At 44.7% G+C, this 27,078-nt stretch overlaps 1 protein-coding gene across 4 annotated transcripts; it reads right to left on the bottom strand.

Annotated features, from left to right (window-relative positions):
- Positions 1-539: 539 nt before the first annotated feature.
- Positions 540-21,085, bottom strand: Nfu1 (NFU1 iron-sulfur cluster scaffold). 4 transcript variants are annotated; one of them, NM_001106606.2, is made up of 8 exons: positions 21,012-21,072; positions 17,788-17,888; positions 15,149-15,284; positions 11,763-11,829; positions 10,106-10,220; positions 7,621-7,681; positions 3,067-3,241; positions 540-932 (listed from the first exon to the last, which is right to left on the bottom strand). In NM_001106606.2, the coding sequence occupies exons 1-8, from the start codon at positions 21,068-21,070 to the stop codon at positions 885-887; spliced, it is 762 nt and encodes a 253-aa protein (NP_001100076.2). In that variant the 5' UTR covers positions 21,071-21,072; the 3' UTR covers positions 540-884. The 4 variants fall into 4 exon arrangements, 3 of the variants coding, with proteins under 3 accessions (NP_001100076.2, XP_087512844.1, XP_087512845.1); XR_015685450.1 differs by having other exon boundaries at positions 784-932; positions 3,067-3,285; positions 21,012-21,085; XM_087656718.1 differs by having other exon boundaries at positions 784-932; positions 20,709-21,085.
- Positions 21,086-27,078: the final 5,993 nt, after the last annotated feature.

The raw sequence follows: 27,078 nt of genomic DNA, 5'->3' as shown, positions 1-27,078 counted from the left end.
TCCAAATAATCGAAAAATACATGTCAACTTATTTCATTTCAAGGCTGACATTTGGCAGCCTGCCACAAATCACAAACCAATAAAACTGCCGCCCAGGCCCTCGGATCTGTCAGGATGAAGTCATTTGCATCCTCCTAAGAGGCCCTGACCGGGAGGCAGAGCCTGAGGACTGAGCTCTCTTGGTGCAGCCTGCTCTCCTTCCCATGGCGGCGCTCAGGGCACTGCTCTTTCTGCTTCTCACTGCCTCCATGGCTCCCTTGCCCAGCTACTCCTCAGCTACCATTTTAAACCAGAATTATTTAATGCTTTGTTTGTTTTTTGTTTTTAGAGACAAGGTTTCTCTGGGTAGCCATGGCTGTCCTGGAACTCACTCTGTAGAACAGGCTGCTCTTGAACTCACAGAGACCCAGCTACCTTTGCCTCCTATGTGCTGGGATTAAGGTGTGTGCCACCACCACCCAGCTTTTTTTTTTATAAACTAAAAACTGCAGTAAAAAAAAATCATTGTGGATATCTTATTGGAAAAACTAAGTCATTTTAGGATATTTTAAATGCATTTATTCTGTTTATTTCTGTATAAAAAAAGCAAATGGGTTAAATGGGAAATGTATTTTAAAATGCTTCTCCCAGCATGAAAGAAAGTGTGGGGATAAGGCTCAGGGCAGCATAAATGATTAAGACCCAAGAGGGTGGGTGACTCAGGGTGGCACCTCAGGATGGTGTAAATAATTTGCGAGGGGAAGCAAATATAAATATATATATTTATACTTATATATCATCTCATTCTGGAGAAAGGAAACCTTTTATTAATAAACTTACACAGCAGTAATACAGGCTCAGTAAAGATAAGTCCAACGGTTGTGGCCAAAGAAAATGCAGATTATTTAAGGTGAATTTGCTTCTTTTTCATCTGATTCCTCATCATCCATCACCTAAAGCCAGAAAACAAAGAGAATTCGAGAGTTAAGAAAAAGGTTGGAAAGTGTTATTTTCCCAGCATGAACATCACCTCCCTGCCTGACATAATCTATGGTAATGCACAGCATGGAATAACCCAGCAGTAGTCCAGAGCCCAAGGTTCAGTCAGAACTGGGGTCCTAAGATAACAGAGCAAATCAAATGCATAAAAAGGAACTGGGAACCGCTTTCTTGTCTCGGAAAGAGGCCCTTGGCAGCAGCATCTTAGCTGGGCAGGCTAAATCCTGTCAGGATAGGGCATGCCTGTAATCACAGAATCAAGAGTTCAAGGCCACTCAACAAGCCCTAGGGCCAGTCTAGACCGCTTGAGACTCTGCCTCAGAAAACCAACAGACTGAGGGGGGGGGGGGGGGGGGAGGGCCTGTTGGGGATTTAGCTCAGTGGTAGAGCGCTTGCCTAGGAAGCGCAAGGCCCTGGGTTCGGTCCCCAGCTCCGAAAAAAAAAAAAAAACCAACAGACAGGTGGTTCAGGGGAGAGAGGCCCTGCAGCTGGGCCAGAGATCTGAGCCCCATGCTGGACCTTTGCAGATCAGTCTAACTTCAGGGCTCCTCCTGTGCATCATGGTCTGTGTGCACACGTATGTGATATGTAAAATGCAACTAAGCTTTTTTAAAAGTAGGGCATGGAGACACATGCCTTTATTTCTAGCACCCAGGAGGCAGAAGCAGGCAAATCTCTTGTGAGTTCCAGGCCAGAGTGAGTTCCAGGGCTTCATATTAAGAAAGAAAAGAATATTTTTTAAAAGGGACTCCCCTCACCCCCAATCTCCTAAAATAGTAAAAGAAAAAAATACTACAAATTATTTTGATTTTATTCAAATAAAAATATTTTAAACCTAAAGAAGTGTGAAGATTTTCAGGGAAGAAAATACTTAAGGAAAGAAGAAAAGGCTAGTCCTTCTGTGGGCTGATACGATATTGGATAATAAAGGCCAACACCTCTGAAAACAAAGTTATAGAAAGTTCTGTTTCCTTGCCACATCCACTACAATTATGTGGCAACTGGAGCTTGTCACCAGTCAATTCTGCACCCGCCCCGGACATGTGAGTAACAATGTTACTCTTTGTCAACCTTTTGGCCTCAACCAATGCTATATTTTTCAAAAGGCCTTGGGTGAGGGAAAAGGGAAGTAACAAGGTACAGGCATCCCGATGGGAGGGCACAGCTGCAGGCAGAGAAGGCCGGGAGCCTTGGAGGTTGGGGTAGAAAAGTGACTCTAGCCCAGGAAAGAGTGTAAGACCAGCCAGGCAGCAAAGCAAAACTTCACAAAACTTAAAACAAACACCACCAAAAACTGAAATGGACCCTGGGATCTGGATGGGTTCTGATGAGATACTTAGCAGAGTTCTCTCCTAGTTTTTCTTTGAGGTTGACTAAAAACAGTTATTTTACTCTAAGAATAAAATATTTCCAATCTCAATATATCTAATCCAAAGAATTTTGTAAATCAACTCCTACTTAGGCAGAAGCATTCTGAAATTTGGAGTAAGACTCCCAAGAACTTTTTCAATGTCAATGTGCAAACGACGCTTTGAGACCCATCAGAGCTGCTGCTGAAAAAGACAAAGGAGGAGACCCAGCCTCGGGTCTTCCAGGAGGCCCATGCATATACAGTGCTCCCAAGGCTGATATCCTGAGCTCTGTCCCTGGAATCTACATAAAGTGGAAGGAGACAGCCAGTCCCACAAGGTACCTTCTGATCACACACACACACACACACACACACACACACACACACACGCACACATGTACACCCACATACACAAACTCACATGCATGTAATAAAATTTTAATAAAGGCCAAGTGTGGTAGCACGTATCTACAATCTCAGCACTTGGGAGGCAGGAGTTCGAGGTCACCCTGGGCCACATGAACTCTATCTTAACAAATGGTGGTAGAGATGGAGCAGGGAGGGGTAGGAATGGGCAGATCACGTGAGCATATATAGTCGTGGTGCACAGTGCTTTGACTCCCTCTGTGACATCTGCAGTTAGAACTCAATCACCCATGGCGCTTTCCCAAGTAAAGACAGGTTATCTACTTGGTCCCCTTGTACTGTGACACCCAGCCTGTAGCCGTGCTGCCCACCTGCTCCACGCCTTCCACTTCTGGAATATAAAACTGCAGCATGTTCTGAATCCCGCTCTTCAGGGTGATGATAGAGCTGGGGCAGCTGGTGCAGGAGCCCTGGAGCTTCAGCCGCACGATGCCATCTTCAAAGCCTCTGTAGATCACGTCACCCCCATCCTCCTGCACAGTCGGCCTGCGGCCACAGGACATGCAGAACACATTTAAAACAACAGATGCCTTCAAGGAAAAAGATTAAGACAGCTCACTGTTTTGTGCGTGTGTTTCCGTGTGCATGTGTTTCCGTGTGCGTGTGTGTGTATGTGTCCACGTATGTGCGTGTGTGTGCGTGCGTGCGTGTGCGTGTGTGCATGCGTGCGTGTTTCTTCTCCATGTAGGTTCTGAGAATGGAACTCAGGTTAGCAGCAGGACAGCAGCAAGTGGCTTTCCCTACCCAGCATCCTCACTGGCCTGAGGTCTAGTTTTAAACCACTCATGTTTATCAGCTTCTTTTCCTCTCTGGATGACTTATTTGCTGAGTATAAGCTGAGCCATTCGTCTCATAGCTGCACAGTGTGGCACTGCACTAATGTGGCAGAGAGGATCACCTTCCTGATGGAGATGGGTATTTTCCTTGCACACACAGGGCAGCAGTAGAGACCCACTGTGCATCTTTGGGTTTGGGTAGAATTACGACTGGGCATATACTTGAGGTCAGACTTCCTGCAGCAGGAGTGGAGGCTCATGCCTGAAATGCTAACACAGACAGGAGTCCGAGGCTGGACGGGGCTGCCAACTCAGTTCCAAGCCAGCCCAAATTACAGATGAGAACCTGCCTCAACAAAAGTATAACTATTGAGATTTGGTGGACAACGCCAAACGCTTTCCTACGATTACACACCCTGACATGCCCCCAGAAAAAGGTGAGTACACCACTGCTTCCTATTCTCACCACCACTGGTGTCAATCAGAACGGTGAACTGTCTGCTGGCTGTGAGTTTATGGAGGTTTGACTGCATACTCGTGATGAGTCTGACGGCACACTCTGCACTCGTTCATGGCTAGTGGCTTCTGCTTACTGCCTTTGGCCATGTTCTAGCTCCAGCCTCTATTTGATTTTTTTCCTTGTCAATTTGTAGTTCTTATGTATTTCATAAAATCAATATCTTTAAAAAAAAACTTTAAAAAAGATACTTATTTTATGTGGAACTGTGAATACCCGAATATGAGCAAAACTGCAGGAGCCCCTAGAGGTCAGCAGAGGGCACCTCACAGTGTAGCCCTAGATCCCCTGGAACAGGTGGGTGTGAGCTACCACAAGGACACTGGGAACTGAATCTGGATCCTGGAGAAGAGCAGTAAATGCTCTTAAGCACTGAGCTATCTCCTCGGCCCCATTGATTTTTTACATTTGTTTTGTGTATGTGTGTACACTTGCACATGCGTGTACACTTGCACACGTGCACCACACACGGTATGCATGCAATGTGGACGGTGAGGATGACTTGTGGGAGTCGGCTCTCTCCTTCCTCCATGTGGACAGGATAGAACTTGGGTTGTCAACCTTAGCAGGAGGTGTCTTTACCCACTAGGACATCTTGTCATCCCTAAATACTATAAAATCGATTACCCTGCTTCCCACAAGAAAGGCAGAATTTTACTATCATCTAATCTGTCTTTTCCTTGATTCTCCTGACTTTCTTGTGTTCTTGTGAATAAAAACTTGCCTAGCCAGGGTCATACAGATATTAATTTGATGTATTGTATTTATTTGTTTCAGGGGTATGCACATGCTGCTGTGATAGCCATAGGACAACTTTTAGGACTCAGTATTCTCATTCTATCATGTGAGTCTCAGAGATGAAACTGGGTCACCAGACTTGGCAACAAGTGACAACCCAGTGAGCCACCTCCCTGGACCCGTACTATCTCATTGTACGAATCCACCACGATTTCTTTGTTGACCTGGATTAATATTGACACCCCACTCTGCCCCGCCCCCACCTTTGGTATTCTTGACAAACACTTCACCCCTGAAACTACATCCCCAGCCTAACCATAAGCCATTTTGAGGAGCCCTCAGTTCCTCTGAGTCAGGAAACTGTATTCTCAGGCTGGAGATGGGGCTCAGAGAGAGTACATGCCTATGCTCACAGGCCTGGGTTTAATCCCCATCACCAACAGCAAAGCCCAATATTCTCAGTGAATTTAACTCTGAAGCTAGATAAGGGCTGCTGTATAAACAAGCATACAAGCAGCTCTAGTGAGTGACCCGTGTGCACATGAAAATAATGTGCCATTCCTGCCGAGTGCATTACACATGTCAACATTCAGTCAACGGTTAAATCACGTGTTCAAAACTCTATTGTAGCCTGGGGATGGTGATTTCTACCTTTAGTCCAGTCACCAGGGGGCTGGAGAAATGGTTGAGCGGTTAAGAGCACTGGCTGCTCTTCCAGAGGTCCTGAGTTCAATTCCCAGCAACCACATGGTGGCTCACAACCATCTGTAATGGGATCCAATGCCCTCTTCTGGTGTCTGAAGACAGCTACAGTGTGCTCATATATAATAAATAAATAAATCTTTAAAAAAAAAATCCAGTCACCAGAAGACAGAGACAGTTTTCTGTGAATAGAGATCAACTAGGTGTATGTATATACAGCAAGTTTCAGGGCAGCCAGGGCTACATAGTAAAACCTTGTGTAAATAATACAAAATAAAAATAATAAAATTTAGGGGCTGGGGATTTAGCTCAGTGGTTAGAGTGCTTACCTAGGAAGCGCAAGGCCCTGGGTTCGGTCCCCAGCTCCGAAAAAAAAGAACCAAAAAAAAAATAATAATAATAATAAAATTTAAAACTTTCTCCTGGTTTTTTTTTTTTTTTTTTGTTCTTTTTTTCGGAGCTGGGGACCGAACCCAGGGCCTTGCGCTTCCTAGGCAAGTGCTCTACCACTGAGCTAAATCCCCAACCTCTCCTGGTTATTTTTTATGCTTTGTTAGACAGAGGTGTTAGTTTTCTCTCACACCTGTGAGCTATTTGTATCTCTTTTCGTCTGTCAAACATTATTTATTTCGAATCTGTGCTATTATAAGATGGTTGGACTACATTCCTGGTAGCAAATACCCTCACTGTGTGAGCATCCACAGCTGTCGGTCAGCACCCTGTGCTCTGGTGTCTGCGCAGCTTCAGCTCTCAGTACGAGGTCTGAATGCTGTACATTTATTTCTCCAGCTCCTTTTCAGTGTTTCTGTCCTTGTATTTAAGTTGTGCATCCCTGATAAGAAACGTGGAGTTGGGTTCCCATATTCTAGCCATTCTATGCACCATTAAATCACCTGCTAAGTCCTGCACAATGTTTACGCTTCCAATCCGTTTCCCTTTGCACTGAATAAGGACTCTTTGTCTTCTGGCCTTCTACATGGCTGTTTGCTGTGTAACATTTGACTGATCTCCTTCACTGCCAGCCGACCTGTTTTTACCTCTCAAACAAGGCTGACTCAGAACACATCCACTCACACCCCCCTTCCATTTACGACACGTATCTTACTTCTGTGCCTTGAACCTCCCAGGACACTGATGTCTTGTGCTTTTTTCTATCCCCAATTCCTCCTTTCGGTGTGCTTCGATATGGGTTCTTTACTACTGCTCTATATTCTCCTGAGTCCAGTCTTCAGTATGTCACGTCTCACTGAAATTAATCTAATGAGTTGATTGATTACATTTGTGTACCATAAATACTCTTCTTAGATTCCTGTTCTTGCAGGAATTCATCTTTTCATTATTAATCTAATATTTTGTTTTGTTTTTCAAGATAGGTTTTCTCTGTGTAGTCCTGGCTGTCCTGGAACTTGCTCTGTAGACCAGACTGGCCTTGAACTCACTGAGATCCACATGCCTCTGCCTCCCTAGTGCTGGGATTAAAGGTGTGTGCCACCACCTGGCCACTTAGCCAGCCTCTTAATAACAAATATCTAAGGTTTTCTTAAAAATAACTAAAGAAGAATACATTTTCTTTAAAAACTCTAAACTTAAGGGCTGGAGAGATGGCTGAGCAGTTAAGAGCGCTGGCTGCTCTTCCAGAGGTCCTGAGTTCAAATCCCAGCAACCACATGGTAGCTCACAACCATCTGTAATTGGATCCGATGCCCTCTTCTGATATGTCTGAGGACAGCTCAGTGTTCACGTAGGTCTCACTGTGTGTACCCCAAGCTAATCTCGAAACTCACAGAGCTCCTCCTACCTGTTTCCCTAGGAACTGAAGACCAGTGTCACCAAGCCTGGCTTTGTCTATACTCTTTTTGTGGTGCTACTCTCCTAACAAACGCAAAGTGTAGTCCCGTTCCTGAGCACTGTGTGTGAGTGGAAAGGTGTGACTGAATACCGAGGCACGGGCTCTCTTTATGTTTAACTGCAATGATGGCTTATGGTGGTTTACACTGATTATTGATCCGGAGCCCTGCTCCAACCTCCTGATGAAAGCTTGCTGCGTTAATGAGAACCATCTCCACAGCACTAGACTGCAGGGCATGTGGGGGAGGGGATGGTGTGGGGACACCGGGAGTGCTCATACACACCGTATTCTAGTATCTAACAGTTCTTTAATCATTGCCACAACTTCGTCATCTTCCTCAGAACCTAAAAAAAAAGAAAAAAAAAAAAAAAAGAAAACCAAGGATAATAATTTTGAAGTCCTAGAAGCATTAAAAACAGGATTTTCATCTAAAAGCATAGTCAAACATATGGCACTCAAGTAGATACAGAAAGATCACAGTTCAGGGCCAGCCTGGTCTACATAAAGTTCCAGGCTAGGTAGATTGAGCAAGATCTTGTTACAAAATTCAAAACAAGACAAACATAGAAAAATACAACTTTACAGCAATCCTTCAGCCTCTGCCTCCCACGGGTTAAAATGACAGGAAGACACCTCCATGGCGGGGACAGCCTCTCCTATACACTGCATGGAAGGGCTTACAGGTGTGTCCCTTTCGACTGTCGGTTGCTGTGCCTGGGAGAGAGCTAACTGCTGACAGGATGTTTGGTATCGTCCTCTCAGCAGCCTGTTACCAGCTTTCCTTCCTCACCTGCCCAAAAGACCGTTCTCTGAGCTTATCGTGTGAAAACGCAAGCTGCCAGTCATGGAGCCCTCATCTCTGGGGAAGGACGGGAGCTGTCCTGCTCTGGTCAGTTCAGACTGGACTGTGGCTTTTTGAAACATATAGAGTTGGCAGCTGAGCTGGGGCGAGACAGACAGAGCAGGTGAGAGGAGACAGCGCTGAGGGAACAGAGCTGGGAGGTGAAGAGATGGAGCAGCACAGAGGGCTGCAGTGGCAGGAAGCTGGGTAGCTACATTGTAACTCAGAGTCAGCAAAAGGCCCGCAGCCTTACACTACACAAATACACTGTGTCATTCTTATTAAACCTCAAGCTGGTTAACCCCACAAAACCTGCAATATACTACACCCAGTTTTGTGTCCTTGATACTTCCTTTAAAAAATGGGTCTAACAACCATAGAAGAATTAACACTTTGTTTCTCAACACCTTTCTCTAGAAAATGTTAACATCTGTTAAATCTAAGTGGAAGCAACTTTGTGCCTTATGTATGGTGTTTCTGAATTCTCAAAATTTTTCATAATTAAAAATTCTAGTTTTGTGTAATATATTCAATGTTTGCACAAATTTTAAAATTGGAGAAAACAATATATATGAAGTTCTATATGAAATTTTGTCTCAGGTAGAATTGGTTCCAGAGCCAAATACAGTCAATGGTAAAAGTGAACCCACTGCTCTTGGTTGTCCCCAGAACCAGACAGTAAGCTCCTCCTGCTGAAGACAGCACGTGCTCTGGCCACAGGACACAGAACAGAAGGCTGACTGAAGTCCTTGCCTGCTCAGTGTCAGAAGGGCTGTGTAGGCAGCTGGGAGAGAACTGGGTCAACCCTCTTACTCAGCTGTGGCCCCATGTGCCACATGTCTGACCAGGCTGGGAAAACACTGTTCACTGACTGCTGTAAGAGTGGCAAGCTCCATGGGGGTAACCCAGTGCTTTCTGATTGGAACTGAGGCCAGCGCTACTGGAGAGAAGTCATATCTGGTATTGTAACCTGGTCAAAAACTTGTGGCAGGGAGGTCATAGACACTTATGGGAAAGTTACAACTGTTTCCCTAAACAGACAGGATGTGCTCACCATGATGGGTTTCTTTCTAAATGACCGTGTTCGTGCTCACAGATTAGTACTGCTATCTGGTTTGGTCACAGCAGCTCTTCATGCAGTAGGTAGAGGTAACCACAAAGACTCATAACCTGTCAAACGCTGAGATTAAGTGACTTCTGAATGCTCAGCCCTAAGTGGGACATCCTTACCTGCAAGACTCAGAGGCCATCATGGAGTGTTGGGGGAGGGGCAGAAGGAATGTAAGAGCTGGACGAGGGGCCAGAGAGCTGTGGAATACTATCTGGCTGTTTTCCCAGAGGACCTGGGTTTGGTTCCCAGCACCCACATGGTGGCTCACAACCATCTGTAACTCTAGTTTCAGGGGATCTGATGCCCCCTCCTGGCCTCTTAATGCCACCAGACACACGCATGGTGCACACACACAGATACAAGTGAAACACCCTTGAACGTGGAAGGGGGGGTCTCATGAGGCTCCACCCTCCTCAAGGACCTAGACAAAGTTATTGCTGGGGAGGAAGGATATTATCTATGGTGGTGTCTCCATTGGTAAGGCGCCGGGGCTCCAGGAGGTGACCTACCTGTGCTTCTGTAAGCAACACTAATGGGCCTCATTTAAGCCTCTTACGAGATCAAACAGCATGAGAGTGGAGGTGGGAAGAGGAGGGGGATCATCAAGAATGAGTGAGACAAGAAAGCAACAGAGGGTGACTTTGATCAAAATACATTACATACAAGGCCATAAATGATGTATAATTAATATGTAGATAATTCTATTAGAAGCATTTTAAAAGTCTGTATTCTGTCACTTGGAATCCAGGTGAGTAGGACTGAGGTAGGAAGTTCAATAAAGACTGAACAAGCACTGACAGACCAACGCAGCACTACCTGCTTCTCCTGGAGGCGTCTCCTCAGTCACTAGAGGTAAGCCAGATGCAAAGAAGTCCATAATTGTTGCATAAATGTCTGGTTTCAGTAAATTCCAGTCTAATTCTTCATTCTCCTATAATCACATTGAGAAAACATGCTGTATTTCCAGCCGGGTGCAAGACAAACCCAGACTCCCACCTTTTTTCCCTTCTTTTTCATTTTGAGACAGGGGTTCACTGTGCAGCTCTGACTGGCCTGGAACTCACTGTATACACCAGACTGACAATCAACTTGTAGAGAGAGGTCCATGCTCCTGCCTCCTGAGTGCTGGGATTAGAGGTGTGCACCACCACATCGAGGTCACAGTGTTACTGCACGACAGTGAACTATGCAAATACACGCGTGTATGTGAGACTCGTCATATGCGCACATGTCAAGAGAATGACTAAGTACACCTCGCTTCAGAGAGGGCGTGTGCACTGTGACAGAGCACACAGGCAATTTGTTTATGTTTCCTTGATTCCTTTTTTTAATCTATCAACTTACAGAAAGAATTAGTACAAATACCACTTGGGGCAGGCAGGATGGCTCAGTGGGTAAAAGCACTTGCTACCAAGTCTGGCCACCTGAGTTCAATGCCCGGAGCCCACATGGTGGAAGGAGAGAGCTGCCTCTTGTAAGTTGCCCTCTGATCTATAGTACCTGAATACAAACACACACAAAATACATGGAATTAAAACATTTAGATTTTTAAAAATTTTATAAAAAAAAAAAAAAGTAAATTTTACTCCAGTAACCTGGAAGCTGAAGTTCTAGTCCTGCCAAGGTTGTGTCCTGTCATGGGCTGGCCATGTATTCCTGGGCACTGCGTCGAATCTGCTGAGGCCCGAGTGTTTCATCGGAGTGGAGGAGGCTCCTGGACTATAGTTATACTGGAGCATAATAACCGCAGCTAGAAAGGCCTCTGTTAACTTGACAGATGAAGCAGGCATCACCTCAGGGTTTTGTCTTTGTTTTTTGTTCCTTTTTTTTTTTTTTTTTTTAGATCTATTTATTTATTTCATAAGTACACTGTTGCTCTTTTCAGACAAACCAAAAGAGGGCATCGGATCTCCATACAGATGGTTGTGAGCCAACCATGTGGTTGCTGGGAATTGAACTCAGGACCTCTGGAAGAGCAGTCAGTGCTCTTAACCACTGAGCCATCTCTCCAGCCCCTACCTGAGGTTTTTAATGTGCTTATTTATTTTATATGCATGAACGCTTTGTCTGCATGTACGTCTATGTACCATGCATGTGGCTGACATCATAACAGGACATTGGATCCTCTGGATCCGGAGGCATAGATGGTGGTGAGTTGCCACTTGGTGCTACACTGGGTTATCTGCTCTTAACTGCTGAGCTGTTTCTCCAGCCCCTGACCTGAGATTTTTTAATACCACAGGTCATTAAAAAAACCTAGCATGTTAAGAATGAAAATTCTAAGTTGGTTTGGTGATATTTTTGTAATGCCAGCCACAGGGGCCAGGGAAGGAAGGCCACAGGTTTCAGGCCAGCCTGGATTACATGGCAAGACTACGGAAAACCAAGCAACAATAAAGATTCTATATGGGGCACTGAACTCAGAAAAAGCTAATGGCTGGCTAGTCTTGCTTTTACACTCTGAGGATTGTACCTTTGTGACTGTAATGAAATCTGGCCCAAAGAAGACACTTTTCACACCTTCAATCCTGAATAACTGCCTGGGAACACAAAAATAGAAAAAACATCTCATGAGAGAAGAGAAACAGATGCAAAAGGAGAAAAACATTACGGAACTGTCACAAACTGTCCCCAAACTGTCTCTGGTTAAAAAGCTATCAACTCCAGACAGCTGTGTCCCTTCTTACCCTACAGTCACCTGCCTTGCTCCAGGTACTTGCCCAAGAGCAACAGCACAATTGCTCCTCAAAGATTCACGTGAATCCGAAAGGAGGTTTTTTTATTGCTCCTCCACCCCCAACCTGAACATGTCCATCGCCCCAGCAATCAGTAAAGAGGCTGTGGTACACGCAAAAAGTGCAGTACGGTGTCACAAGAAAAAAGACGGCATCACCACAGCACCAGCTACAAAGACAACTGTGAGAGCCTTCCTGAGGTAAGGTATATTCATGTCCATTCACTCAACAGACAGCTGACATCTCTAAGTGCCAGGTCCTGGGAAGGCAGGAGACAGACTGGCCTCTGGTCAGGAGCTTACAGCAAAAACATTCCCTAAAACACCTCAGGGACTACAACAACGAAAGGATCAGTGAACTCCACAAATAAAAAAAACAGGATTTTTTTCCCCTTCCTTTTTGTGGTAGTAAGAAACTGAACTCAGTGCCTAATCAATGGAGCTCTGTCATATAGCTCCCTATATCCCTAGTGAAGTTGTTTCATTTTTGTTTGTGTTTGTGTATGTTAAGGCATGGTCTCTCTAGGTGTAGCTCAGGCTAGCCTCAAACTCCTAGTCCTCCTTTGCCACGTAGGTACTGGGCTTGTGTCACTACACTGGACTACATTAACTCATTTTTGATGTAAACATTTCAACAATACTTAAAAGATTAAAGACAGGTCTCACAGCATAGCCTCTAATCCTATAGAGGCAAAAGGATCAGTAGTTCAAGGCTAGCCTGAGCTATCTGAGAACCCATCTCAAAAGAGCAAAAACACTAAAAACTTACAATCACATTAAGAAGTTTGTTCTGGTGTACGTTTCTCCAGAAACCATCATGGAGGCATTTGCTCTCTTTATTTAGGTGGAGGGTTATACAAATATCATCACATTGTACCACTGTTCTGCAACTTGCATGCCCAAGGCCGTACATTCAACCCCAGTACTGCACACAGAGACACAAACACAGACAGACACAGAGGACACGTGTGATAATAGATAATAGATCTTAGTTTTGTATTTCTGCATTTTACGTGTGCTTTGCTTGCTCATGTGCACGCATGCATGTGTGTGCAACTACACTATTACACATCCCTAGCCAACCTTGTTTGCCTGTGTGGCTGTTTCCTAAAGTTATATTCTTGTTTTTAAAGAAAACTTGTATGGAGCTGTGAAATCAACTACATAATGATAAGGAATTTGTTATGTTTAACAAAATAACACTAAATAACAAGAGAATTGTTAAAAGATGAGGATGGGGGCTGGAGAGATGGCTCAGCGGTTAAGAGCACCCGACTACTCTTCCAGAGGTCCTGAGTTCAATTCCCAGCAACCACATGGTGGCTCACAACCATCTGTAATGAGATCTGATGCCCTCTTCTGGTGTATCTGAAGACAGCTAACATGTACTCATATATAATAAGTAAATAAATCTTAAAAAAAAATGAGAACTGCCTATTACCTAATTATTTTTAAAATGATTATTTTATTTACTTACTGGCTGAGTTTTTTGTTTGGGATTTTTGTTTGTTTTTATTTGTTTTTTGAGGCAGGTTATCTCTTTATAGACCTGGCTGTCCTGGAACTCTCTCATTAGACCAGACTGGCCTTAAATTCAGAGCTCCACCTGCCTCTGCCTCCTGAGTGCTGGGATTAAAATTGTGCTCCACCGTGTCCAGCTTTATGTTATTTTTTTTATTTATGTGTATGCCCGTCTGTGTGTACGCCTGTCGGTGTGTACGCACATCTATGTCTATGCACATGCAGTGTCTGAAGAGGCCAGAAGAGGGCACTGGACACCCTGGGAGCTGGAGTGAGTGATGGAAACCTGAACTAGAATCCTCTGCAAGAGCACAGCCAGTGCTCGTAAGCAACCCTGCTATTACCTAGTACAAGTGCAAAGGGTGGACGTACCCACTGGACACTTGTTTTATGCACATGCACACAGGTGTGAGCACTGAGTCATAGCATACATATTTCTTACTGTTTGTATCAAAAGCATGAAAAATAAACGCTCTACAATGCATTCTGAGAAACGGCGTGTTTAAGTCAGAAACACTGTACACATTTATGAACTAGAAATCTGAGAAACAATCTGTGAGCTTCACTTTCTCCTGCCCTCCATCATGTACGGGAGGTTACCTATGTGCTGGACAAGCAGTATTTCACTGGTGTTAGGGCAGGACCGGCAGCAGAACTCATACTTAGCACCAGGCCCTGCAGTCAGTCACTCTCTGTACACACCAAGGAAATGAAGGTGAAACGAGAGGAAAGGCAGGGCGAGGAGCAGGCGGGGTGGCAAGCAGCAGCTCCCTGGCACCGACTCCAGTGCATCCCTGTGAATGACAGCCTCCAGGCCTTACCACTCTGGCGTATGACTGGCTCTCAGGAACTTAGAAACCGTCCTCATTGACTTTAAAAGGCCACCTCACATCTAACCACTGGAATAATTTATGATTCTGAATGAAAATCACATCTGTAATCCCAACTCCTAGGAAATGGAGGCAAAAGGAGTTCAAGGCCAACTTAATCACAGTTTGTGGCCAGCCTAGAGAAGTGCTGGAGAAAATGTCTCAGTGGATAAAGTACATGGCACACAAGCGTGAGGACCCGTGTTCAGATCCCTAGTAGACTTGTCTAAATAAGACAGAGAGTGATAAAAGATTCTCAAGGTCAGGCCTGGCCTCTGTGTGTGCACACACTCACACGAACTCATACTGCACACTCACACATTCACACAAACTCACACTGTGCACATATACAATCACACTCACACTGTGCACATACACATTCACACAAACTCACACTGTGCATATATTCACACATTCACACAAACTCACGCTGTGCACACATACATACATGTACAATTTTTTACCATTTAGAGTTTTAAAGGTTTGGATCAGAAGTTTATCATAACTGCCCATTTGGTGAAGTTTCTTAAGTTAAAATATAATAATATATATATATAATAAAAATTTAAGTATTCATACTACAGAACTGTCAAATACACTCCTGAGGAGGAAGCTTGTAACTTCAACTCAATTCTTCTGAAATCACACAAATGCACCAGCTCTGCAAGGCTGCATCAGGCACAGAGGGCTGCAGCGCTCTCTGGTGGAAGCCAGCAGACACAGCAGACACAGTACCTGGCCAGAGGGGAACGGAAAGCCGCAGCTGGTGTGGGGAAATCCATGGTCCTCGTCTCAAGAACCGGCTTTCCTGGTATAAACTTTAAGCTGTTGGGATTTGGGGTGTCTTGTGTTTGAATAAACATGAATCGTACTGAAAAAGAGAAAGAGTGTTATGCTAGAAAAAAAAGGTTTAAGTTATGGTCAACGAAGTGCTTTTTTCAAAAAGATTTACTTTTATTTTTTGTTTTATATGTCTGAATGTCTTGCCTACATCCGTGCATGTGTACCATGTGCCAGCGGCATTGAGGAAGCCATCGGAGCCTCTAGAACGCAGTCATGGTGGCTGCAGGCTACCACAAGGATGCTTCGAGTCACGCCTAGCCCTTCTGCAAGAGGAGCAAGCGCTCTCTCTACCGAGAAGCCTCTCTAGTTCCCAGAAGTGCCCGATTTTTAGAGAAACAGAAGTAAGAAACACTGGGAAAAGTGACCTCACAGGCTTTTTCTCCCAGGCTGACCAGACATCCTGAGCGGTTAAACGCTTGCATTCTATTAGGACGCCTGTGCCTCCAACCAAGGCAAGTCTGCTCTACGGAGAACAGAAAAAAAAAAGCTTAAAGGGAAGACTGTCACTACTTTCTATTCAGAACCAGTCATTTTCTGTAGGTTGGTCTGTCTGTCTGTCTGTCTATCTGAGACAAGGTCTCCTATCTAGTCTTGGCTAGCCTGGAACTTACTACGTAGACCAGGCTGGCCTCATACTCATAGGGATCTGCCTACAGAGTGTTGGGATTGACAGTGTGCTACCAAGCATGGCTTTGTATTTTGTTGTCTTAATTTCCTGTAACTAAGATCACTGTGCTCACTGGGCATCTCGCTGAATCTGAAGGACTAAATCTGGCTTTACCCTACTCAATACACTGAGAAATCCAGGTCCACAGAAAAAGGGGTTTAAAGAAGTACCAGAGGGTATAAGTATAAATGTAAAACCAAAGAGGTCAGAACGAAATCTCGTTTGAAAGCTAGAATCCGGCAGACACAGTAGCCCAGGGCCTGCGAGGCTGAGGCTTAGAGGAGGAGCCTGAGTTCATGCCAGGCTCAGCAGTGTGCAGCAGGCTGCAGGCCAGCCTAGGGCAGTTAGCAAGAGCCTCTTAAAAACCCACAAAACAAAACAGAAACCAAACCAAACAGCCCACACCATCTATTACACTGGGGGAGAAAAATTAAGGAAAATACTGGATCACCACATGCTTTTCTCTCTCAACATCAGTAAGCTGCCTCAAAGACTAATCTGAAGAGATATTTCGCCACATCATTCCAACTATATTCTAAATCCAGTTTAATTAGGTATTTTAAAAATACCTAATTAAACGACTCCACACACATACAAGTCACATTGTATGAACTTAACAGGTTATATTTAGGAATTTATACGTGAATACACATACTCGAACTATAACAACTCCTGAAAATGGGGCCATGAATTTGAAGGAGAGTGGGGAGAGGTAAAGGAGGGTTTATAGAGAAGAAAGGGAAAGGAGAAACATTGTTATTAAAGTACAATCTCAAAAGACAAAAATCAATCACCTCCTAGCTCTAACATCCAGCCAGAAAGTGTCCTGCATTAGGGCAGGGTAGGAGAGAGTGAAGTGTTTTCCCTTTGGGAGTGATACAATACTGGTCCCTTAGTAGACAAACACCGGCTCCTGCACAACACAACAAAAACTGAAAGTCACTGTCAAAGACTGAAATCAGTGGGTATCCAACTGGAAAAGACTAGAACACCACAAACTGCAGTTCCACAAAAGTTAACCAGTTAAAGTGGGCTGACCTACTGAGTTCAGTATTTACATCCAAGGCATTTTGTGATTCCAGGAAACATTTCCCACCTCCAGTCTGCAGAAGAGATAAGATTTCTTCCAGATTTAGTCATGCCCCTACCACCCTCTATCTCACCCTACAACATGGCCACAGGAAGGTGCACGAGGCAGCAGGAGGAAAAGGTTAATCCATGACCACATCAAGCCAAGCGCACCCACACCTCTCCAAGCTCCCCCAATGCTGCAATGACCACATTCAAATTACATTCAAAATCAGATGCTAGAAGGTTTGATTAAAGGCAGGAATTCACTGCTGTACAGACAATTCCTATAGAAACAGAGAAAGCAATACTTTAAAAGACACATGATTCTCTCAAACAAAAATCCACTTGTAACTTCTTTCTTATAATATTTCATTTTAGACATTATTTATTGAGCAACTCATGGTCTAGAAAATGTGTTTACAAGACATGGAGATTTCACAAGTCTACAGATAATGTCCTCTGACTAATAATAGTAAAGTATGGTTTTACCACAGGGAGGGGGTGGGGATGGACAGGAAATCACTGGATCCTTTTTCTAAGCTTCTGAATTGAAAATTGACAAATTCTTGGGCTGTTGAGATGACTCAGGGGGTAAGAGTGCTTGCTACCAAGGCAGAGGCCTGAGCTCAATCCCAGAACCCACATGGTAGAAGGAGAGATCCAGCTTAAGCAACCTGTCCTCTGACCTCCACACATGCAGTACAACACACACAGACACACACACACACACACACAGTTTTAAAGGAAAACGTTAACATTTTGTATTTTATGACCATCAGCTCTAGCACTGTACCTGTGTTATACAAGGGCGTGCGCAGAGGGAAGAGTGGTCTCTGTACATATTGGTGCAGAGGCTGTTTCTTAAAGGCGTGTGGAGTCGCCACATGACAGAGCCTACATTTGAAACAAAGAGTGACATAGTAAGGAATCTGATCTGTTTTGTTGTTTTGAAATGAGTCTCACTCTATAACCCAGATGGCCTCATGGACATGTGACACTCTTGCCTCTGCTTCCCTAGTACTGGAATCACAGACATGAGCGCCACACCCAGCAAGCAGTATGATCTTTATCACTAACTTATACTTCTCATATATATATATATGTATATGTATATATATATGCACATATATGTATATATATGTATGTATATATATATACACACACATATATTTAAACATACAAGTAATAAAAATAGAGAGTTAATTTTCCATTTTCTATCTGCAACATCATTTCAGCAAATGATACAACCATAACCAGAGGTAACGGGCCCAGAGGGAGGGGCCGACAGCTAAGTGCACTTGTTCTTGTAGAGGGTCTGGGTTTGGCTCCCAGCACCTTCATGGTAGCTCATAAGGGTCTGCAACTCCAGTTCCAAGGGCATCAGGCATGCTCATGGCACATATACATACATTCAGGCAAAACACTGATATGCATAAAGTAAAAAGGCTGGTGAAACCACATGGGGACCCATTTGGTTGGTAACTGAAAGTACACACTAACATCCAGCCATCGGAATCAGAAATATACCGACAAAGTAACTGAGATCTGCAGCCCAGACCCTGGGCCACACAATGGCTTTGTACTTCCTCTTCCTTCCTTTCTTTTTTTTCCTGGTTTTTCCAGACAGGGTTTCTCTGTGTAGCCTTGGTGTTTCTGGAACTCCCTTGTAGATCAGGCTAGCTTCATAACTCAACGATCTGCCCTGCCTCTGCCTGCCTCTGCCTGCCTAGTGCTGGGACTAAAGACAGGTGCCACTACCACCCAGCTTACTTTTCCTTTTAAAAGTTTAAAAACTAGGTAATAGCATCACGTGCCTGAAAACAGCTAAGGAGATCGATCTCTCTCTCTCTCTCTTTCTCTCTCTCTCTCTCATCTTTCTCTCTCTCTATCATCTCTCTCTCATCTATCTATCTATCTATCTATCTATCTATCTATCTCTATCTATATCACACATATTTGTGTGTGTGTGTGTGTGTGTGTGTGTGTGTGTGTGTGTCTGTGTGTGTCTTCAATGAAAGCTTTCCCTTGTCTGTCTCACATCTGTTACCTGGAGAGCATGAGCCCATGGGTCTCCTGGAGTAAGAGGAGTAAGAGCTGGGAGTGCAGCTCATGGGGCAGTGCTTGTCTAGCATTTGCAAAGCCCTTGGTTTGAGAGTCCCAGATTTGGGAAGAAAAAGTAGACAATGAGCATCCCTGAGCAAAAACCTGAAATGTTCTAAGCTTCAACCCATCTCCTGCCTGACCCCACGTAAGGCTTTCTGCTGAAAGTCCACCAGCAATAGTTTCCATAGTGGATAAGGTACACGTGGGTTCTATCCCAGCAGTATCTCACTGAGTTCAAATGTCCCAACATTTAGAGTCAGACACTCCACTGAATATTTAGGATAAAGGACACTCACTTCATTCCAACATTTCAAAGTCTAAAGTCTAACAGAACACAAGCAAACGCCAAGAGCAGCCAACATTCTATATGCTTGATGGGAGGCATTAAGTCAGCGTCCGACCTTCATTTCACTCTGACAGAAAAGCATGGACTGGCTAATCACAAAGTTTCATCAAATTAAAAAGAAAGGGAGCTCTGAAAATAACTCCTGCTAATAAGCGAAATCAAAGGACATTTCAGTAATGAAAACATTAAAGATCTGACTTGAGGTCCTTTGTTGGTTTTTGTTGTTGTTGTTGTTCTTCTTCTTCTTCTTCTTCCAATTTTGAGACAGTGTCTCACTGTGTAGACCAGGCTAGCCTTGAACACCCACCTGCCTTAAGTGATTACTTAAAATTGTCCTCCAAGACCCTTGAGACCAGAAGGAGTAAACTGTTGGAGTAAAACCATCCCTGAACACAGCTGGGAAGTAAATCATTCCCAGGCACCCACCCAAAATACAAGACTCAGCTACTGTTTAAATTCCATGATATAAAAATGCCTATGACAGAAATGGCTAATTAAATGTCATACCCAGAAGACCCCTTGCCAACCAGAGTTCCCAGCTTGGTGACTGGGGTTTCCCCAGCCTGTTCTGCTAGATGGCCTGCCTGCTTTCATGCTCCACCCGCTGGCTGCTTGCCCTCTCATGCTTGTACTAATTGCTGAACCCTTAATAAATGCACTCATTTGAAACAAAAGGCATGCAGGGCTTTGTAGATCATTCTCCCTAAGGATGTCCCTTAGGGAGTCAGGGACATACCAGGCCACACAGTGAGTGCTCAGAAACTGTAGCTGTTATCGCTATGTAGTAACTAGTAACTACCCATTAACTGAATGGAGTGAATACTCCAGAATTTGGAAACACTCTAATATTCCAGTATTGCTGTTCCTTCACCCCTGGGGAAAAGGCGGGAAGTGTGGATAAATCAGAAGTGTATTCTGGCAGGAAGGTTTGAAGTCTAACCGATCCTGGACAAAGTAACTGAAGGAAAGTCATCGAAAACAGGGGGGAAAGGAGCAACCCACAAAATCCTTCTGTTACTCTGCTATTTTTATAAGACGCATTTAGGAGTTTTAAAACGGGGGACGGGGAGTGGGGTTAGTCTCATAAATAGTCCAGGCTGGCCTTGAACTCCTGGTCTTCCGGCTTTCACCTCTCAAGTACTGGGATGACAGGTGTGGGCTTCCATGCCCGTCTGATGAAATGCTTTTGAAACTTCAGGGTAGCCATCAGCAAGCATTCTGTCATGCCCTTTTCTACTGGAGTCACACGCGGGTCCAACAGATACCTGAGGAAGTGGAACTAGAAGTGCGTCTGGAAGAGGAACAAGACGCACTCGCACAGGCCTGGGCGGTGGATTCCCTCGAATCGCTTCTCTCCAAGCCGTGACCTCCCGGGGAAATGGAACAACCGACACGACCCCGGGGCCGCTCTTCCCTTCCGAGTCACATTCCCTTGGGATTTACAAGGGACGTCCGTGGAAGGTGGCTGGCCTCGGGCTCTGGAGCCAGGACAAGCTCCTTCAGACGCCAGCTCCCGCCCCGTGAGAAGGCGGCGACAAGGATCTGCTGGCTCGGGAGCCGACACCTACCGCCTGCACAGCCGGGCTACACCGACAGCTGCTCCCCACGCCCGCTCGGCCGCCGCCATCACTTCAGTGCCAGTGCGCTTGCGCGGACCCGCCTCCTTCAAGTCTCCAAGTCCTACGCAGACTCAGGCCCCGCAGACAGGGCGGTCCCGGGAAGCCGGTTCCTTACAGGTCGAGGGCGGTGCTGCAGGTGCCCCCCACCGCGCCCCCTTTTACTGAAAGTAGATTTTTTTTTCCTTTTCTCACATAATATATTCAGATTACAGTTTCCCTTCCTTCGACTTCTCCCAGTTTTCCCACACCTCCCCTCCGAATTCACCCCCTTTTCTGTCTCTCATTAGAAAACAAACAGGCTTCTAAGGGAATATATGATAGATATGATATGATATGATATGATATGATATGATATGATATGATATGATATGATATGATATGATATGATAACAAAAACTAATCAGAATAGGCCAAAACAAACATAAGGAAAAGGCACAAGAAATACATAGAAATGCAGAGACACATTTATTCACATACTCAAGAATCCCGTGAAAATTACAAAACTGGAAGCCATGATATATATGCAAGGGACCCACAGGGCGAAAGGGGGGAGGGAGGGATGAAGGGAGGGAAGAGAAAAATTTTAAAACATACCTATAAGCAATATAAAAACAAAACTGTAATATAAACAACAAAAACAGGTAATTAAATAAATACACGAATCAATGTCCTGGCTTAACATTATGAAACAAGGGACCTCAAAAGATGACACTGGGGGTTGGGGATTTATCTCAGTGGTAGAGTGCTTGCCTAGCAAGCGCAAGGCCCTGGGTTCGATCCCCAGCTCCGGAAAAAAAAAAAAAAAAAAAAAAGATGCCACTGAGTTAGTTCTCTGTTGGCCGTTCTACAGCTGGACATGTGTCCTCCCCCTCCCCCCTCCCCCACCCTGTGAGATTCCCTTGCAGAGAACTAGATTGTCATTTGCAAGGAGTTATCTACTAGAGACCGCTTAGAAACAGACATGGCCTGCTTTCTTCTTTCAGCTCTAGGCCCCATCTAACACTGGCCTCCCGTGTTTTCTTGTTGTCCTCCATCTCCTCTGGTTCTTACACTCATCCTGCCTTGCAGGTTCCCTGAGCCTTGAGAGGAAGGAGCGGACGGAGTGATATTATCTAGGGCTGAGTGTTTCGAGGTCTGTCACTCTCTGCATATTGTTTGGCTGTTAGTGGAATGTTTCGAGTCCTTTTCATTGCTACCTTCTTTTAGTTCCATAGTAGTTCTTGGTCTTACCCTAGGTCCCTGGGATCTCTAGTCTTAGAGTCTTAGTTACCTAAGCACAATCAGGTAGTGGCTTGGTCTTCTGGGATAGGCCTTCAGTCGGTCAGATGTCGGTCGGTCACGCCCACAAGTTTTGTGCCACCACTGCACTAGCATAGCTTGCAGGCCGACACCACTATAGGTCAAAGGCTTTGTGACTGGATAGGTATCTTCTTATACGGAAGATGCTACCCTGTAGGGATGAAGGCTCTAGGTAAGCACCAGCTGTGTGGATGTTGTCTTCAGTAGGGCCTTCTCCGCAATCTGTGAAGAACATTCAAGCCTATAGTCTTGGCGACGCCTGGGTTGTTTGTGAGTTCCCACGGGACCCCTTTGGCCAAAAATTTAATCAGATGTAGCCTGTTTTGAGTACTGGATACTTCACTTGGTGAAAAGATATCCAGCCGCGACTCTGTCTTTCCCTTAATTTGGTGATTTCATTTAGATCTATGTATGTATTTTAGGAAGCTTCTACTGTATAAGGTTTCCATACAAGCTCAAATAGCCCTTAATTTTAGCTCTCTCTCTCCCCGTATTCCCTCCCTGGTTCCCCTCTCACCACCCCCTACACACACACACACACACACACACACACACACACACACACACACACACACACACCTTGATTCTCCTGTTCCAGAAATCCACCTGCCTCTGCCTCCCTAGTGCTGGGGCCAATGGAGTGTGTCACCATGCTTTGTAAGAGTATTGATATTTATATTTAGTATTTACAATGTGTCACATGTATTTTACTACTCAAATTATTCTAGCTTTAAGCTGGGAAGTTCTTTCAGGGAAGATTTTGAGTCCCTCTTTGTTACTGTTTGGCACTAGTGGAAGATGCTTCTCTGGCCATCTTGGGTCTACTTCAGGAATCCACGCGTCTCCTGAGACCTGACTCCCTTGAGAATGGTGGCTAGAAACCAAGACCTGGGAGTTGGAGAGTTGGGACAGTGCCTGCCACAAGAAGGACCTGAGATTGGATCCCCAGCGACCTTGTCAAAATTCAGCTCACCTGTAAGCCCAGTGCTGAAGGAAGTAGAGGTAAGAGGAGTTTGCTGAATTAGTGACTTTCAGGTTCAGGGAGAGATTTGGTTTCCAAGTCTCAAAAACTATGGTGACGGGGTTGGGGATTTGGCTCAGTGGTAGAGCGCTTGCCTAGCAACCGCAAGGCCCTGGGTTCGGTCCCCAGCTCCGAAAAAAAGAAAAAAAAAAAAAAAAAAAAAAAAAACTATGGTGACAAATTCTAGAGGAAGGCCCCTGTGATGGCTATTCCCAGTGTCAACTTGACTATATCTGGAATGAACCACCATCCAGAAATGGAGGGTATGACTGTGATCTGGATCGTGAGGCTTAGTGGCCATAAGTATCTTAGGCCCAGGCAAGGTGGCACATGCCTTTAATCCCAGGAAACAGAGGCAAGCAGATCTCTGAGTTCAAGGCCTGCCAGGGACAGAGATCAAAGAAAAGTTTAGGTCCAGGCATTGTGGTGCACACCTTTAGTCTGGACCATACCTTCTGCTGGAAACCTCCATAGGGACAATGGAAAAAGGAAAGGATCTTTCTTCTTCGACTGCTTGCACTTACTTGCCAGCACATTGTTGGAGCCTACTTCCTGAGGAGTCCAGCCTGTACAGAAGACCAAAACCCAGCCTCGTGGGACTGAGCAGTAGGTTCTTGGATTTCCCACTTAGCTGCCCATTGTTGGGTTAGTTGTAACTGCAGACTGTAAGTCATTCCAATGATTTCCTTTAATATATACAGGATTCCATAAGTTCTGTGACTCTAGAGAACCCTGATTAAGACAACACCCTACACTGACCGATACCCTCCAAACGCAAGCACATCTGTGCACATGACACCCAAGAACACACAAGTGAAAGCCAGACCAAGAGCTGCATGCCTGTGCACTCTTTGTCCGCTCCCTCCATCCCATCCTACATGCTCCCTGCAAATGAGAGCGCAGATCCCCAAAGGCCATGTAAATGCCATGGGGTGAGGCAGCCAGCAGTCTGTGGAGACAGAGATCAGCTGGCTCTGATTTAATTGACAGACCTTGCCACAATGAACAAAGCAATGTCGGGGTCGGAAAATCAAAAGCAAGCCCAGCAGGCAGAAGAGTCCAGCAAAGCAGATTTTTATTTGAATTAGGCAGGAAAGACTGACCAGTCAGGAACAACCACACAGACTAGGGAGCTGACTGAGTCTTTGAACGTTCATCTTAGTATTTAAGCAAATGACAAAAATGTTTGGGTACTCAGGCCCCTATTGACCAATCAGGGTCACAGAACTCAGGAGTTGAATTGCAACCCCAAGCCAGAATGTTCACAGTTTGAAAGTTTCAAAACCACAAACATCTGGGCCAAGTTATCTCACCAATTAGGAATTAGGGATAGGGGACTTCCTTAGGAACATGTCTTTGTGGTACACTTATCCTGTTTCCATTGGTTGGGTTATTCAACTGTGGAAGGGTGTCTTGCCTAACATAACTGACAACCAGGAAGTCAGTAACCCACGTACATACATGTTTCTGCCAAGCAGAATGTCAGTTACCCAGGGGGGTCTTGGGAACTTAAATTTTATTTGACCCCTATTCAAAATGGAGGTTTTATTTAAAATGGCTTCAGTTTGGTTCCTTCTTACAGTAGAAGAGCATCCAGGGGTTCTCTATACACAAGTACACACACACACACACACACACACACACACACACACACACACACACACGGGGAGGAAGGGCGAATCCTCATCTTATCTGGTAAGTGCTTTAGCACATGCAGTAACATTCCCCATCCCCAGGGTTTTTTATTTTGCATAATGTGTATAGGTGTTTTCTCTTCATGGGTGCCAGTGTGCCAATGCAAGCAGTGACCAAGGAGGCTGGAGGCTGGTAGGAGACACTGTCCCTGTCTTAGTCAGGATTTCTATTCTTGCACAAACATCATGACCAAGAAGCAAGCTGGGGAGGAAAGGGTTTATTCAGCTTACACTTCCACATTGCTGTTTATCACCAAAGGCAGGCAGGACTGGAACTCAAGCAGGTCAGGAAGCAGGAGCTGATGCAGAAGCCATGGAGGGATGTTACTTACTGGCTTGCTTCCCCTGGCTTGCTCAGCTTGCTCTCTTATAGAACCCAAGCCCCGGGGGCCCCTGATCCACCTCACAGCTGGATCCCATGGAGGCATTTCCACAACTGAAGCTCCTTTCTCTGTGATAACTCCAGCTTGTGCCCAGTTGACACACAAGACCAGCCAGTACAGTCTGCCATGATGGTGGAGTTATGGATGTTTGGGGGCCACCCTGTTGGCGCTGTACACTGAGCCCATGCCCTCTTCGAGAACGGTTAGTGCTCAACTGCCGAGTCATCTCTCTAGCCCCCACAACATGTTCTAAGGATTAGGACACTAACATGTGGGTAACCATGAAGCAACTCCTTTAAGCTAATTTAAATCTTAATCCCTTTCCCATAGAATGTTTGGCTTCCACCATTTTCTTTGAGACATTATTTCCTATATTCTGTAGAGACAACAGTCAACTTTTGATTCACTGCAAATTTTATAAATGATGGGGCAGAACACATTCCTAATCCTAGAACAAAGTAGGTTGAGACAAGAAGATAGCCGGAGTATTTAAGGCCAGGTAGGGGTACAGTGTGAGATCCTGTCTCAAAAAACGTCTTGTTTTAACATTGCCTACTTCCACTGCGTTCTTTTGTACCAGATATCTTTTTTTTCTTTTTGGATTTTTTTAAAAGATTTATTCATTTATTATATATAAGTACACTGTAGCTGTCTTCAGACACACCAGAAGAGGGCATCAGATCTCTTTACAGATGGTTGTGAGCCACCATGTGGTTGTTGGGAATTGAACTCAGGACCTCTGGAAGAGCAGTTGGGGCTCTTAACCGCTGAACCATCTCTCCCGCCCTTCTTTTTGGATTTTTGAGAAAGTTTCTTTGTGGGGCCTGAGCTATCCTGGAACTCTATTTGTAGACCAGGCTGGCTTCAAACTCAGAGATCCATCTGCCTCTGCCTCTTGAGTGCTGGTATTAAGGCATGTGCTACCATGCCTGGCATGTACCACCCCCATACTTAATAAATTCAAATATCCCAAGTCAATATTTATATTTAAATTTTATCAGGCTTTCACTCTTCCATCATTTTCTTATGTATAGTTTTGGCTATTTTGGTACTAACTTATTTCTACTAACATTCACTATAATCCAAATAAAAGCTAATGGCATCTACTTAATTTTTGCTTACTTTGTAAGAAAACTGTGAACCTTTTCCTCAGATAACGTTTTCTCATTTCTCTTGAGTGAAATATGTCCTTAGGATAAAAAAAGCCAGTCTCCAAACAAGATGAGACATGGGGTGTGATACTTAGATTTGGTAGAAGTGTGGGTTCCACCAGCTCTGACTTCTGATGTGGGTCACTAGAGACTGGTGCTCTCTGTACTGAAGACTGTGGGCTGCCTCTGGGCTAAGTTTAATGAAGGTACCTCCAGGAGCCACGTTCTCTCCTTCCACAAGCTACCTGCAAACTTGTTAGTGGGCATTTTTACTAAGTATTCATTGCAGTTTTCCTCTTAACCCTGCTGGCTACCAAACACTTAAGACTGGACTATTACATGTACTTAACAAGCTTTAAGGCAGAACTGAGTGTATTACTCTGTTTTAATACTCTAAGCTAATCTGGCTACCTTCCAGCCAAAATCTCTGTGATACTTTCAATAATGATATGGTTCTCTGGGCTCCAG

The sequence above is a fragment of the Rattus norvegicus genome, chromosome 4 (assembly GCF_021556685.1).
Source record: "Rattus norvegicus strain SHRSP/BbbUtx chromosome 4, alternate assembly SHRSP_T2T, whole genome shotgun sequence".
NCBI classification, from domain to species: domain Eukaryota; kingdom Metazoa; phylum Chordata; class Mammalia; order Rodentia; family Muridae; genus Rattus; species Rattus norvegicus.
This window is presented reverse-complemented; position numbering and strand designations above follow the sequence as displayed.